Raw genomic sequence first — 12,400 nt, forward strand, 5'->3', positions numbered from 1 at the left:
ATATCCAGGAAGGAAAAAGATAAATCCACAGCTTATCTGTATCCAGTCCAGGGTTACAGATTTTTCTACTCTGACTACTAACCCTTGACAAATTTCGAATAGACAGAGTGGATTCGGGCTTGTTTCTTCTTACCTTTTTTGATTCACTCAGTAAGAATATGAATGTGCCCACTTAAGTATATACCAGGTGATGAAAAGAGCTGGTGAGGCAAATTTAGACCATGGCATCCAAATACAGCCAGCTCAAAGAAAAATTGAAAAAAAAATAAAGCCAGTTTGTTTGAGTGCCCCTACTCTTCTCTTACTGTGATCTTATCTTGAGGTTTCTGCCATAGCTATGTTGGTCTACCCCCTCCCAACCAGTAGATGGTAGTTTCAGGAAGACCTCAGTCACTAATTCATATTATGGTGCAAATGATTGCAAATGTCTCAAAGCATGGACCTGCAAGGACCTGCAAATGACCCATCCTGTAAAGAGGACTGCCCCTGAAAGTCTGCTCCAGTGCATAGAAAGCAAGAAGGGTCCAGGCAGAAGGGCCTAGAAAATTCATTCAGTCTGAACCCTCTCAGTTCACAGAGGGGAAACCAAGCCAGGCAGAAAGAACCTTGGTCTGAGCAGGATGACCCCACCAAGCACACCCAGCGGTCATGTGTCCAGGCTGAGTGGGGAGCAAAAAATGGCTCTTCCATACTCTCATGGTCTACACCATATGTATGCTGAGTACCGTCTGATTAGGCTGTGCATGATGCCCTAGGGAGATACTGAGGGAGGACGAGAACTGCCTCTGGCTTTCAAGAAGCCTACAGCCTGACAGAGAACATGAACACATATGTTAGACGAAAGAGCCCTTTGGCCCCACTGATTTGAAATGCCGCCCCCATTGCCTATCGAATTCTCCAATATGCATGAGACTGTTCTAGACTCTGTCCTGTTTTACTGCTGTCTCTTCCTGCACAGCACCATGATGTTTTAAAGACTATAGCTTTAGAAAATATTTTGATATCTGGTGGAAGAAGTCCTTTCCNAATATGCATGAGACTGTTCTAGACTCTGTCCTGTTTTACTGCTGTCTCTTCCTGCACAGCACCATGATGTTTAAAGACTATAGCTTTAGAAAATATTTTGATATCTGGTGGAAGAAGTCCTTTCCTTCTTTCTTTCTTTCTTTCTTTCTTTCTTCCCTTCTTTCTTTCTTTTTTAAGAAAATGTCTCAGCTATTCTTGTATGATCACTGTTTCAGATGAACTTTTGAATTAGCTTTTGAGTAACACAGATCCAGAATCTTTAGCACTCTTGTTTATGCCAGGCACGGAGCACCCTGAGGAGTCAGGCACTCAGTTCCTGCCCTTGGGAGCTCACAAAATAGCTGGGAAGGGTGACCAAACAAGAAGTGTAAAGCGATAACAGGAATCTCATGCTCTGGGTAACAAGAGCCAAATGAGTGAGGAGTCCCCACAGATGTAACTGCTGTGAGTTCCATTGTCCCTCCAGGCTAGGAAAGTCATGGGACATTCAACAGGGAAGGTGACATTATGCTGTACTTTGAGAGCAGGAGTTTGTCAGGTGTAGAAGAGAAAAAATGCTTTGAGTTGAGGAAGTCAGAGAATGTATCTTGGAGGAGACATTTTATTTGAAGGCGAGTAGGAGTTTGGCGGATTCAGAAGGTGGGATGGGGGCACCTGAGTGGCTCAGTCGTTAGCTTCTGCCTTCCGCTCAGGGTGTGATCCTGGAGTTCTGGGATCGAGCCCCACGTCAGGCTCTCTTGCTGGGAGCCTGCTTCTTTCTCTCCCACTCCCCCTGCTTGTGTTCCCTCTCTCTTTGGCTGTCTCTCTCTGATAAATAAATAAATAAATAAACAAACAAACAAATAAATAAATAAATAAATAAAATCTTAAAAAAAAAAAAAAAGTTGGGATGAAGGGAGAGATTGCCCTGAGCTGGGAATCACATCTCTGAAGACATTTTAGCTGGGTTTTGAGTTGGAGGAATCAGAGAAGACGCTGGGAGAGATAATTAAATAAGAAGGATTTTATTAGAAAAGTAACACAAGGAGATGACATTTGACCTGTGCTTTGAGGGTTGAATGAGCAGATCACCACCAGAGTAGAGGAGAGAGGCACCGGGGAGTGGAGGTAGTCAGAGATTTCCCGGAGCAAGTAGGAAACCTGGCTTTCTGCCCGCTCGCTAAGATCCAAGATCCAGGACCTAAGCTTCCCAGCGTGTAGGCGCTCGGGATTCTGAGGAGGCGGCTCTGCAGTTCCCGTTTCCCAGCGTGGGGTAGCCGCGGAGCCCTCCGGCAGGGAGAATTGAGGCTTACTCGGGTTTGCTGAACAGAGTGGCACAGCTGAATGCTTTATGTCGGAATCGACCAATGGGATGGCTGCACCCGGTTGCCAGGGCTACGGAGGGGCCCCGAGTGGGGCGGGGCCTGGGCGCCAGGGGGCGGGGCCCTGGCGGGGCTTATATAAGCGGGCGGCAGGCGGCAGGCGGGGCGTGGGATCGGTGGCTGCTGGGCGGGCGGGGCGCAGGCCGCGGGGCCCGAGCCGTGGGGAGCGGGCGAGCGGAGGCGCGGAGGATCCGATTCACTCGCTGGGGAGACCTATGGGCCGAAGCCGTGTAAATGCGTTTTAAGGCGAGTGCGGGGAGTGGCTTGGGGAGCCTCCGGGGGCGGGCGCCCCCGGCTCCAGTGCTGACCTGCCCCCGGCCCCCTTGCCTCCTCTCAGCAGGGGCCTCGGCTCCGCAACTGCCACTCCTCCTTGGGGTGTTGCACAAGTTTCGAGGTCACCGGCGATCCCCCCTAGCAGCGCGCCTGGCTCTGGCCCCCGCGAAGGAGGACGGGGCTTGGTAAGGGGGTGTGGGGGGCGGGTCCTCGGCCCTGCACTCGGGAGGGCTCACCGGGGCAGAACCTCAGCCTTCGGTTCCCGCCCGGGAGCCTGCGACCCCTACCCACCATGTGGGCCCATGCACGCTTAGAATCCTGGCACGTCAGGACCTGCCCGCCCCCACCCCCCATTTACAAACGGTGAAACTGAGGCTCGGAGAGGGGACAGGGCGTACCCAAGGTCACGGAGCGGAGGGCGGACTCGAACCTAAGCTCCTGCTCTGGGGCTGAGACCCCTTGGTGGGGCCACTCCCAGCCTCTTTAGTTGGGCGTGGTCAAGACTGAGGGTCCCCTGAAAACTTCCCCACCCGAGCTTCTTGGCTTTCCTGCTCCCTCTCGTTCTTTCCCTTTTTGCTAAAACACGAATTTCGTAACTGGAAAGGAGCTCCACAATAATCCATCCATTTTACAAATGGGGAAACTGAGGCTCGGAGAGGCAGTGACATCTAGGCCTATTATGCCTTGCCCCAGTCCAGGATTCCTGACAGTCCCCACCCTTCTCAGGGGACCTAAGCTCCCCAGGCTTGTGCTGGAGGCGGGGTGTGACAGGACTGGGCGCCCTGGGTTGGGGAGGTCAGAGGGGCAGCGGAGAGCAGCCCCCCAGCGGGCCCCCTCACTTTATCCTCCCTTCCCCCCCGCAGTGTGTTGCATACTTTCTAAGGCGGCGGGGCGGCGGCTCCATCCAGCCCATCGGCTCCTCCTCCTCGGCATGGCTGGCTACTTGAGCGAAACAGACTTTGTGATGGTGGAGGAGGGCTTCAGCACCCGAGACCTGTTAGAGGAGCTCACTCTGGGGGCCTCACAGGCCACCGCGGTGAGGGACTGGGAGTAGGGGTGGATCTCTGGTTCCTGGTGCAGGCCCAGCTGCTTCTCTGGACAGACTCCTCTGGTCCTCATCTTCCCTTATATTTGGAGTTCAGTCCTTGCTGTTGCCCAGAGACGGGCTCATAGGACCCCCATTTCCTTGTTTCTGTCCCAAACTTTGCCCTTCCTTCCTGCCCGGCCCTGATGAACTACTGTCTACCCAGCCCGCTAGGTCAGAAACCTGGGAGTCCGGCTCCCCCCCCCCCATCAGGGCACCACCAAGCTCCTCACACCACCCGCCCGGCTGCTCTGCTGGGCCCTGGCTTTGTAGTTCACACCTCATCTCTCCAGGGGTCTGCTAACCTCCTCCCTGCCTCATCCCACCAGCCCGACTTGATCACAGGCACGCTCCAACTCAAAATTGTCTGGTGGTTCCCCACCACCTGCAGGGTCATGCCGGGGCTCGGCCTTCACAGCCCCGCTCCCGGCGTTGCCCACAGCGGACCATGCTCCATTGGAGCCGAACTGCTGTTGTTTCCCGATGACACCACGTGCTGGTATCGCCCCTCTGCCCAGGCTGTTCCCTCTGCCTGGAATGCCCTTCCGCCGGCCTCTCTTGCTCTTACCTATTTCTGTCCTTCCTCATTACTCATCAGTGTCACTTTGTCCTAATCTTCCAGGCCGATTTTGTATTTCCTTTTCTCTGTGGCCTCCGCTGCATTGTGGAGGAACTTCTGCGGAGCATTTATCGAACGGGCCTGTCATTGCTCAAAGGGTTGGTTGTCTTTAAGACCCAAGCGCCTTCAGGGCTAGAGCCCTGTCTGGTCACCTCTGTCCCTTAGTATCATGTCTGACACCAAGTGGGCTTCAGGTAAAAACTGTAGCATAAAAGGGAAACTGAGTTCCAGCGACTGCTAAAGTAATGCTGTCTCACCCAGAGCCTCGTACATGTTTTGCCCTCTGCAAATTTGTGATGACCGGTGGTTCATAGGCATGGGTTGCAACGGCAGTGGGACTCTCTCAATGCTTCAGCGAGAACCAACGTGTGGAAGGCCGTGGGCTGCAGGCCCTAGCTTTGGCCTGCAAGGAATCTATCTTTTTCTGGAGAAGACGAATGCATATACAGCTCCGATACTTGAAAGCATGTGCAAAAATGCAGTGAGAGCATTAAAGACAGAGTTGCCTTATTGTTTCGGGGAGGTACTTGAAGGTAGACTGGGAATTTGCCAGACCCGAGGGGGGTCAAGCGTATTCTGTGCGAAGGGCATGGTGGGAACAAGAGCTTGGAGGTGGCAAAATGCTCCAGAAAATGCTGAAACTTGAGCTGCAGTGAGGAGAGGGGCTGGAGCCAGATCACAGAACCCCTAGTGCAGACTGAGGAGTCGGCCTTCTGTCCAGAGAATCAGAGGGTTGGGTGGCTTGGTGGCCAGAGTCGGGCTTGGGGCAGGTGCCCGGGAGGACGGCAGATGGCACGCACCAGGAGGGAGCTGAGCGGGGTCTCACATTCTCTCTTCTTGCGCAGGGTGATGTTGCTGCCTTCTTCGTGGCCGACCTGGGCACTGTGGTGAGGAAGCACTTCTGCTTCCTGAAGTGCCTGCCACGAGTCCGGCCCTTTTACACGGTCAAGTGCAACAGCAGCCCAGGTGTGCTGAAGGTCCTGGCCGAGCTGGGGCTGGGCTTCAGCTGTGCCAACAAGGTGAGCCCCTGCCCCGCGCTGGCACACTGACCCTCGCTGCCTGCTTAGCACGCACGAGGTGGGGTGCTGACGGTGGGCCCTGGGGAAACGGGGTGACTTGCCATTGGCCCCTGCCCCCTGGGACGGGGCCACCCACTTGGGAGGGGGGTTGAAGGGATGAGGGAGGGAGAAACAGGCATGGAAGTTCTAAATGGGAACTGTGTGTGTCTCTGGGTAGATGGGACACCTTTTTAATGGAGATTTTCAAGCTTCTTGGCATAGAGCTATACGTGGTATTCTTCTAATTAAAACAAGACAAAAATACCTTCTTATCATTGGGTTTTTTCTTTTATAGTCTTGGTAATGTGTGACACTACATTTTCTCAACTAATCCTTTGAGAATTCTGTTGTGTTGCCAATTTTGCTGCCTCTCTAATGAGATTAATGCTGTCATCTTGATTTCTCTCCTGCTCTCTCTAGACTTACTTTGCTTATTTACTATTATTGTCTATTCGTTGCACTCCAGTGTGTGGGTCAGCGTGTAACTAGGGCTGGCAATACAGTGTTAAGACAGGCTCTGTCGTCTTGGAGTTGAATGCTTCACTCATCTATTTTCATCCTGTTCTTAGTTGATGAAAGCCTTCAAGTTTATAAAGTTTCCTCAGAGTATAGCTTTGGACATATGCATTCATTAAGCAAACCCTTTTTAGCATCTAGTAGGGAGCAAATACTATTCCAGGTGGGGATTTAGCAAGTGATCAAACCAAACCAAACCAAACCCAAAGGCTCTTCTTTCATGGAACTTGCTTTCTAAAAAACAAACAAGTTAAACAATGAAAAGCTATCTAATTTTAGATGGTCAATGCTAAGGAGAAATTTAAAGTGGGGAAGGGAAGTAGGGAATGTTGGGAAGGAGGACTGTGCTTTTATGTAGTTTGGCCAGGGAAGGCTTCGCTGAAATTTGAAAACAGACCTGAAGGAAGCAAAGGATCAAGCCAGGTGGATAACTGGGGGGAGAGCTTCCAGGCAGAGGGGACAGCAATTGCAAGGGCCCTGAGGTGAGAACAAAGCTGGTGGGTGTTGCTTCATGATATTGTCATTCCTGGTATTTTGTTAATGGTTAGTCATGATTGCTTTGAGGGGAACGCCTTTGAAATCCTGGTTCGCAGTATGGTTGGGTGTTGTGAAGAGGATTCTAGAAAGGGATCCTGGAGCAGAAAGGAGGAGAGCTAACCTGGGCAGGATGACAGAGGTGGAGGGATTCTGGGTGGGAAAGAGGTGTGCACAATGGTGGGATGGTGAGAACAAGCAGGTTAACCTTTCTCAAAGACGACAACGCTCTTAGTGATAGGTGAGTCTCTCCCTGTTGTCACCACAAAGCCCCTCTGTGTTAGCTCTTTGCACACCGAGCTTCATGTATGTCTCCCGTCAAGCCCAGGAGAGAGATCGCCATTTTACAGTCGAGGAGACTGGGGGCCACCTGCGTGCAGCTTGCTGGTAGCCCAGCCTGGACGTCCCCCTGTGGGCAAGCGGGGGCTCTGCTCTGGGAGCAGAGGAAGGAGCTCCTTTTCCAGGCTTCTTCGTCTAGGGGTGAAGAACAGGACCCAGACCCCCTGGAAAGCCAGAGGTGGGGCACTGTGCTAAGTCGCCTGGCCTCCGCACTGGCCTCCAGAGAGCAGAGTTAGAGGGTGTTAGGGCTTAGAAAGACCTTGCCGTCCTCGGGGACATTGAAAGCACGTACTGTTGCTGAGCGCTTCTGTCCTGCCAGGCACTTTGCCGAGTGTTTTCTGTATATGATCTCATTTTATTCTCGCCACAACCCTGTGAGGTAATTATTACTACCCTGATTCTGACAACAGCCATGTGAGGAAGCATTTAACAGACCGGCAAGGGGGTGCAGGGGGTGAACGACTGGCTGGGAAGCGGCCATGTGAGTAGGGCCAGCGGCAGGGCGTCTCCTGCTCTCTCTCTGCATGTTTCCATTGTCCTTGGGGAGGGGATGGCAGAGCTGGGCCCCAGCGGGTGCCTTCACTAACCCCCAGGGCCGAGAGAGGCCGCGGGCCCCCTCCCTGTAGGTGCGACAGTCACGCTTACTAAGAGGTGGAGCCGGGACACACAGCTTTTCTTGAAAGGCCGAGGCTGCCCTCTTCTGGTTGGCCATCATCAGTGACAACGCTTAACATCACCACGCCTTGGCCGACATTGACCTAGGGCTGTGTGTGTGTGTGTGTGTGTGTGTGTGTGTGTGTGTGTATGTGTAGGGGGGCTGGGTGTACATGTCATGGACAGGTCAAGGACACAGGCCATGCCTCGCAGGGCTCTGGTCCAACCACCCACCTACCCAAGGACCTTATGTCACCTCCCCTGCCCTCATACTGCCTTCTCTTGTCTCTATCAGCATCCTCCCATCTTAAAAAGCCTTTCTGGGACTCCACACCACGCCCTTGCCCAGTTCCATGCTTCAAACAGAGCTGTCTACACTCGCCTGTCTGCGTGCACCTGGCTCTTTCCCTTAGCCCCCGCATCTGAGCCATGCGTCCCCATTTCCACTCTCACTACTCTGAGGAATCTCTTACCAACGTCCCCAGCGATCTCCAAGATTCAGTAAGCACTTGATTTTAAACATGCATTTTGAATTATTCAAAGAATACATTGATTCACTCACACACACACGTAGGCCATCAGCTTTATGTCTCCAGAGGTAATCACCATTCTGACTTTGAGTTTGGTGGGTATATGGTGTTTAAAAAATATGTACAAATATGATCCATAGAAAATGTACAAAATATAAAAGATTTATATGGTGGATACTGTGTTGCAATAGCTTTAAACTCGGCAGGTGTTGGAGATCTGTCCATGTGGTTGCATTTAGACCTTGTCAGGGACAGTCCTTGGTCCTCTTATTATCCGGACTCTCAACAACACACAACATGGTTAACTGTTTGTTTTTGTGGTAAGAACAGTTAATGTGAGGGGCGCCTGGGTGGCTTGGTCAGTGAAGCGTCACCCTTTGGCTCAGGTCATGATCTCAGGGTCCTGGGATTGAGTTCCACATCGGGCTCCCCACTCAGTGGGGAGTCTGCTTCTCCCTCTTCCTCTGCTGCTCCCCCTGTTTGTGCATGCATGCATGCCCTCTCCCTCGCAAATAAATAAAACCTTAAAAAAAAAACACTTACCATGAGATCTACTCTCTTAACACATTTTTAAGTGTACAGCACAGTACGGTTGACTATATAAACAGATCATGAGGATGCCCTCCATCTTGCAGAATAGGAACTTTATACCCACTGAAGAGCAACTCCCCATTGGTGACAGATTCTTTTTTAAAAACACTGAACAATAACCTATGCTCCTCGTTTTAAAGACTTCAGGAGTAAATGAGCTGAACAGGAGCGCTGCTCTGCACCTGCCCCCATCCCCCGCACCTCCCCGGGCACCTGTGAGAGTTCACACCCTCCTTCTGTACAGACACGAGTTGTAAGACAAGGTTTGCTGCGACAAGAATATATGATCTATGTGTTGTTCCCCCTCTTCTAGATGCGTCCTACTTCCTCCCCTCTCCGCAGGTCCTGGGTGCCCGACTTCCCTCTGTCTCGGTGGGAGAGCTCCTCCGGATTCTGTCTCAGGCTCCCTTTCTCTCGTAAACTGTCCCTCCTCTTAGGGAATTTCATCTCCTCCCACTGCTGTAAATACCATCAGTATGCCGCCACCTCCCACATTTTGATCTCCAGCCAGCCCAGACCTTGCATCTCCAGCGGCTGCCTGGATACCACAGGATGCCTGGAACCCAGTGTGTTCCAAAGCTCTCAACTTCCCTTAGAACGGGGCTGCTTGGCCTGCGGGGCATGGAGTCAGACAGCCCCATGAGCCAGCCACCACCAGGCTTGCCAGCCTGCTCCCAAAATACCTCTCCCCCACCTGCTCCCTCGCCCTGGCCGATTGCGACCAGTCCCCTCAGAATCCTCTTGGCCCTTCCTGAGTCCGCGTTCACACGGTAGCCAGAGCGATGTGCATTTAAACCTTGCAGTTAAAGTGCAAGCCTGACCATGCCGTTTCCCTCCTTGAAACCCTTCCAAAGGATTCCCTTGGCTCACAAGATAAAATACAGACCCACATCAACCTTCTTGGTCTCCCTGCTGGCTCTGCCCACCTCCCTGCAACCCTGTCTTCCCCACCGTGCTCCCCCCGCCCAGGCCACTTCCTTGACCAGGCTGAGCACATTCTGCCTCAGTGTCTCCTGCTACCAGAAATGTTCTTTCCTTCCCTCTGGGCCTGGACGAGGCCTCCTGCAGAGCTCATCTTAACTTTCTGACCCTCAGAAAGGCTGTCCTTGGCTCCTCACATCCGGGTCCCCCATCCCACTCTCTAGTATCCTGTGTCTTTTCCACATTTGTAACTCCGTCATTATTCAGTGCTCATCTGTTCTTGCCTGTTTCCCACCACCTGAAGGCTCCACGGGCTCAGAGGCTTTGTCTGCTCTACTCACCACTTGTTTTCTGTAGCACCGGTCACAGAGCCTGGCATCCCAATCAATGCTCAAGAAACGCTTGTCAACTCAGCCTCGAGGTTGAATTCTCCATCACAGTACGGTCGTTATGAGCTCGTGTGCTGAAGTCAGACAGTCCTGGGTTAGAATCCCAGCTTTGGGGCACCTGGGAGGCTCAGTGGGTGAAGCATCTGCCTTCGGCTCAGGTCATGATCCTGGGGTCCTGGAATGGAGCCCTGTATTGGGCTCCCTGATCTGCAGGGAGTCTGCTTTTCCCTCTCCTTCTGCCACACCCTCTGCTCTGCTCTCTTGCTCACTCTCTCTCCAATAAATAAATATAGTCTTTAAAAAAAAAGAATCCCAGCTTTGCCATTTACAAGCTGTGTGGCTTTGGACAAGTCACTTCACCTCTGAGCCCCTGCTTCCTGCCTCATAAAATTATTATGAGGATTAAATAAAAATGTATATAAAATATTTAATGTGATGGCTGGCATATGGGAATCCTTCAATGAATAACAATAGTTACCGTGTAAGTACTTATAATCCAAGCTAAATCACAAGTCCCAGGTTGCCACCATGGCTTCCTCCTCTTACCGCAGGTGGTGAGGCTCGGAGCAAAAACACAATTTGCACATCCACTCGGACCCAGGGTCTCTGGAAGCCAGCTGTGCGGGCAGCAGTTCCAGCTCTGTCCCACTCTGCTGCGTACTGGCTGCGTTTCTGCAGGCAGGTGGACTTCTCTGAACTCAGTGTGGCCCTCTGTAAAATGTGGCCAGTGTGTACTTCACAGGATGGTTACAGGCATCCCGTGAGATAATGCACATCATTGCCCTGTGCTGAAAAGGGGCTACATTAAAATTAGAGCCTTTTTTTTTTTAAATATTTTATTTATTTATTTGACAGAGATAGAGACAGCCAGTGAGAGAAGGAACACAAGCAGGGGGAGTGGGAGAGGAAGAAGCAGGCTCATAGCGGAGGAACCTGATGTGGGGCTTGATCCCACAACGCCGGGATCACGCCCTGAGCCGAAGGCAGACGCTTAACCGCTGTGCCACCCAGGCGCCCCTAAAATTAGAGTCTTATTATAAACTCAGCATGGCTGAAGGTGGCCCTCTGTCTCCTACGGTGTTTCAGAACTGGCTTCCTCTTGATTTCTTGCCCTCCATCATTGTCAGACTTGAGTTTGAAAGCTGGTTCGGCCTCCTACCTGCTGCATTGCCTCCCTAAGTACCAGTGTNAAATTAGAGTCTTATTATAAACTCAGGATGGCTGAAGGTGGCCCTCTGTCTCCTACGGTGTTTCAGAACTGGCTTCCTCTCGATTTCTTGCCCTCCGTTTGTCAGACTTGAGTTTGAAAGCTGGTTCGGCCTCCTACCTGCTGCATTGCCTCCCTAAGTACCAGTGTCCTTCTCTCTAGAGTGGAGCCAGTACCCCTCTGACGGGGTTATTGTAAGGAGTAAAGTAGCGAATCCAAAGCAAGGGCTGGCGAACAATGGATGGTTAACCAGAGCCGGGCCACTGCCTGCTTCTGTCAAGTTCTCTTGGGTCACCGCCACGCTCGTTCACTTATGCGCTGTCCCTGGCTGCTTTGGTGTTGCGTGGATGTCACAGAACCTATGTGGCCGGGGCGCCTGGGTGGCTCAGTCTGTTGGGCGTCTGGCTCTTGGTTTCGGCTCAGCTCATGTTCTCGCATTTGTTCGATTGAGCCCCACATTGGGCTCTGTGCCTGGTGTGGAGTCTGCTTTGGATTCTCTCTTCCTCTTCCTCCCTCTCTGCCCCTCTGCTTCTCTCTCTGCTCGTGGCTTGCGCACAAGCACACGGGCGCTCTCTCTCCCTCTCTAAAAATAAATAAATAAAATCTTAAAAAAAAAAAAAAAAGAAGAAGAACCTATATGGCCCACCAAGCCCAAGCCTAAAATATTTGCTCTCTGGCCCTTTATAGAAAAAGTTTACTGATATCTCATTCAGTGCCCACTTGTGGTAGGTGCTCAGTGACAATGGTTGCTCTCATCATCATCATTGTCTGTGCCATTAATGCAGCAATCTGGTGGAACAGTGTTCTGTAAAGATGAGGAAGGGGAGGCCCCTGGGGGGGGGGAAGGGCTGGCCAGAGTCACCCAGCACAATGCCACACGCACAGCAGGCCTTAGGATGTGGGATGACCTATGTCAAAAAGATTCTTGGTCTGGTGAACTTTCCAATACATCAAGAAATTTTTTTTTAAGATTTTATTTATTTATTTGAGAGAGAGAGAGAACTTGCACAGGTGGGGGGAGGGGCAGAGAGAGAGGGAGAAGCAGGCTCCCCGCTGAGCAGGGACTCCAGGATCATGACCTGAGCCAAAGGCAGAGGCTTAACCAACTGAGCCACTCAGGTGCCCCCATCAAGCAAGAGTCTTTAAACATTAAAACTGTCAGGAAAATGTATCAGATGCCTATTGTTGGGGCTATCATGACTCCGTATGATGTCTTTGTGTGAATTAGAAAATGTACCCCATCCTTAAGGAACTTACTATACTGAATATACTGATTTTGTGAGACAGATGCTTTACTG

The 12,400-nt window shown here is 51.7% G+C and overlaps 1 protein-coding gene across 14 annotated transcripts in view; it reads left to right on the forward strand.

Annotated features, from left to right (window-relative positions):
* Nucleotides 1–2,707: 2,707 nt before the first annotated feature.
* The window catches only part of AZIN2 (antizyme inhibitor 2), a 41,332-nt gene continuing 31,639 nt past the window's right edge, over nucleotides 2,708–12,400 (forward strand). For 13 of the 14 annotated variants that reach the window (XR_004619804.1, XR_004619802.1, XR_004619803.1 and 10 more), the window contains exons 1-3: nucleotides 2,708–2,845; nucleotides 3,524–3,696; nucleotides 5,209–5,382. Coding sequence is in view for 11 of the 14 variants with exons in the window: in XM_019802425.2 (XP_019657984.1) it covers nucleotides 3,592–3,696; nucleotides 5,209–5,382 (279 nt within the window). In the remaining 3 variants the exon portion in view is untranslated. 14 annotated transcript variants of the gene reach the window in all.

Source organism: Ailuropoda melanoleuca, chromosome 2, assembly GCF_002007445.2.
Source record: "Ailuropoda melanoleuca isolate Jingjing chromosome 2, ASM200744v2, whole genome shotgun sequence".
Taxonomy (NCBI): Eukaryota; Metazoa; Chordata; class Mammalia; order Carnivora; family Ursidae; genus Ailuropoda; species Ailuropoda melanoleuca.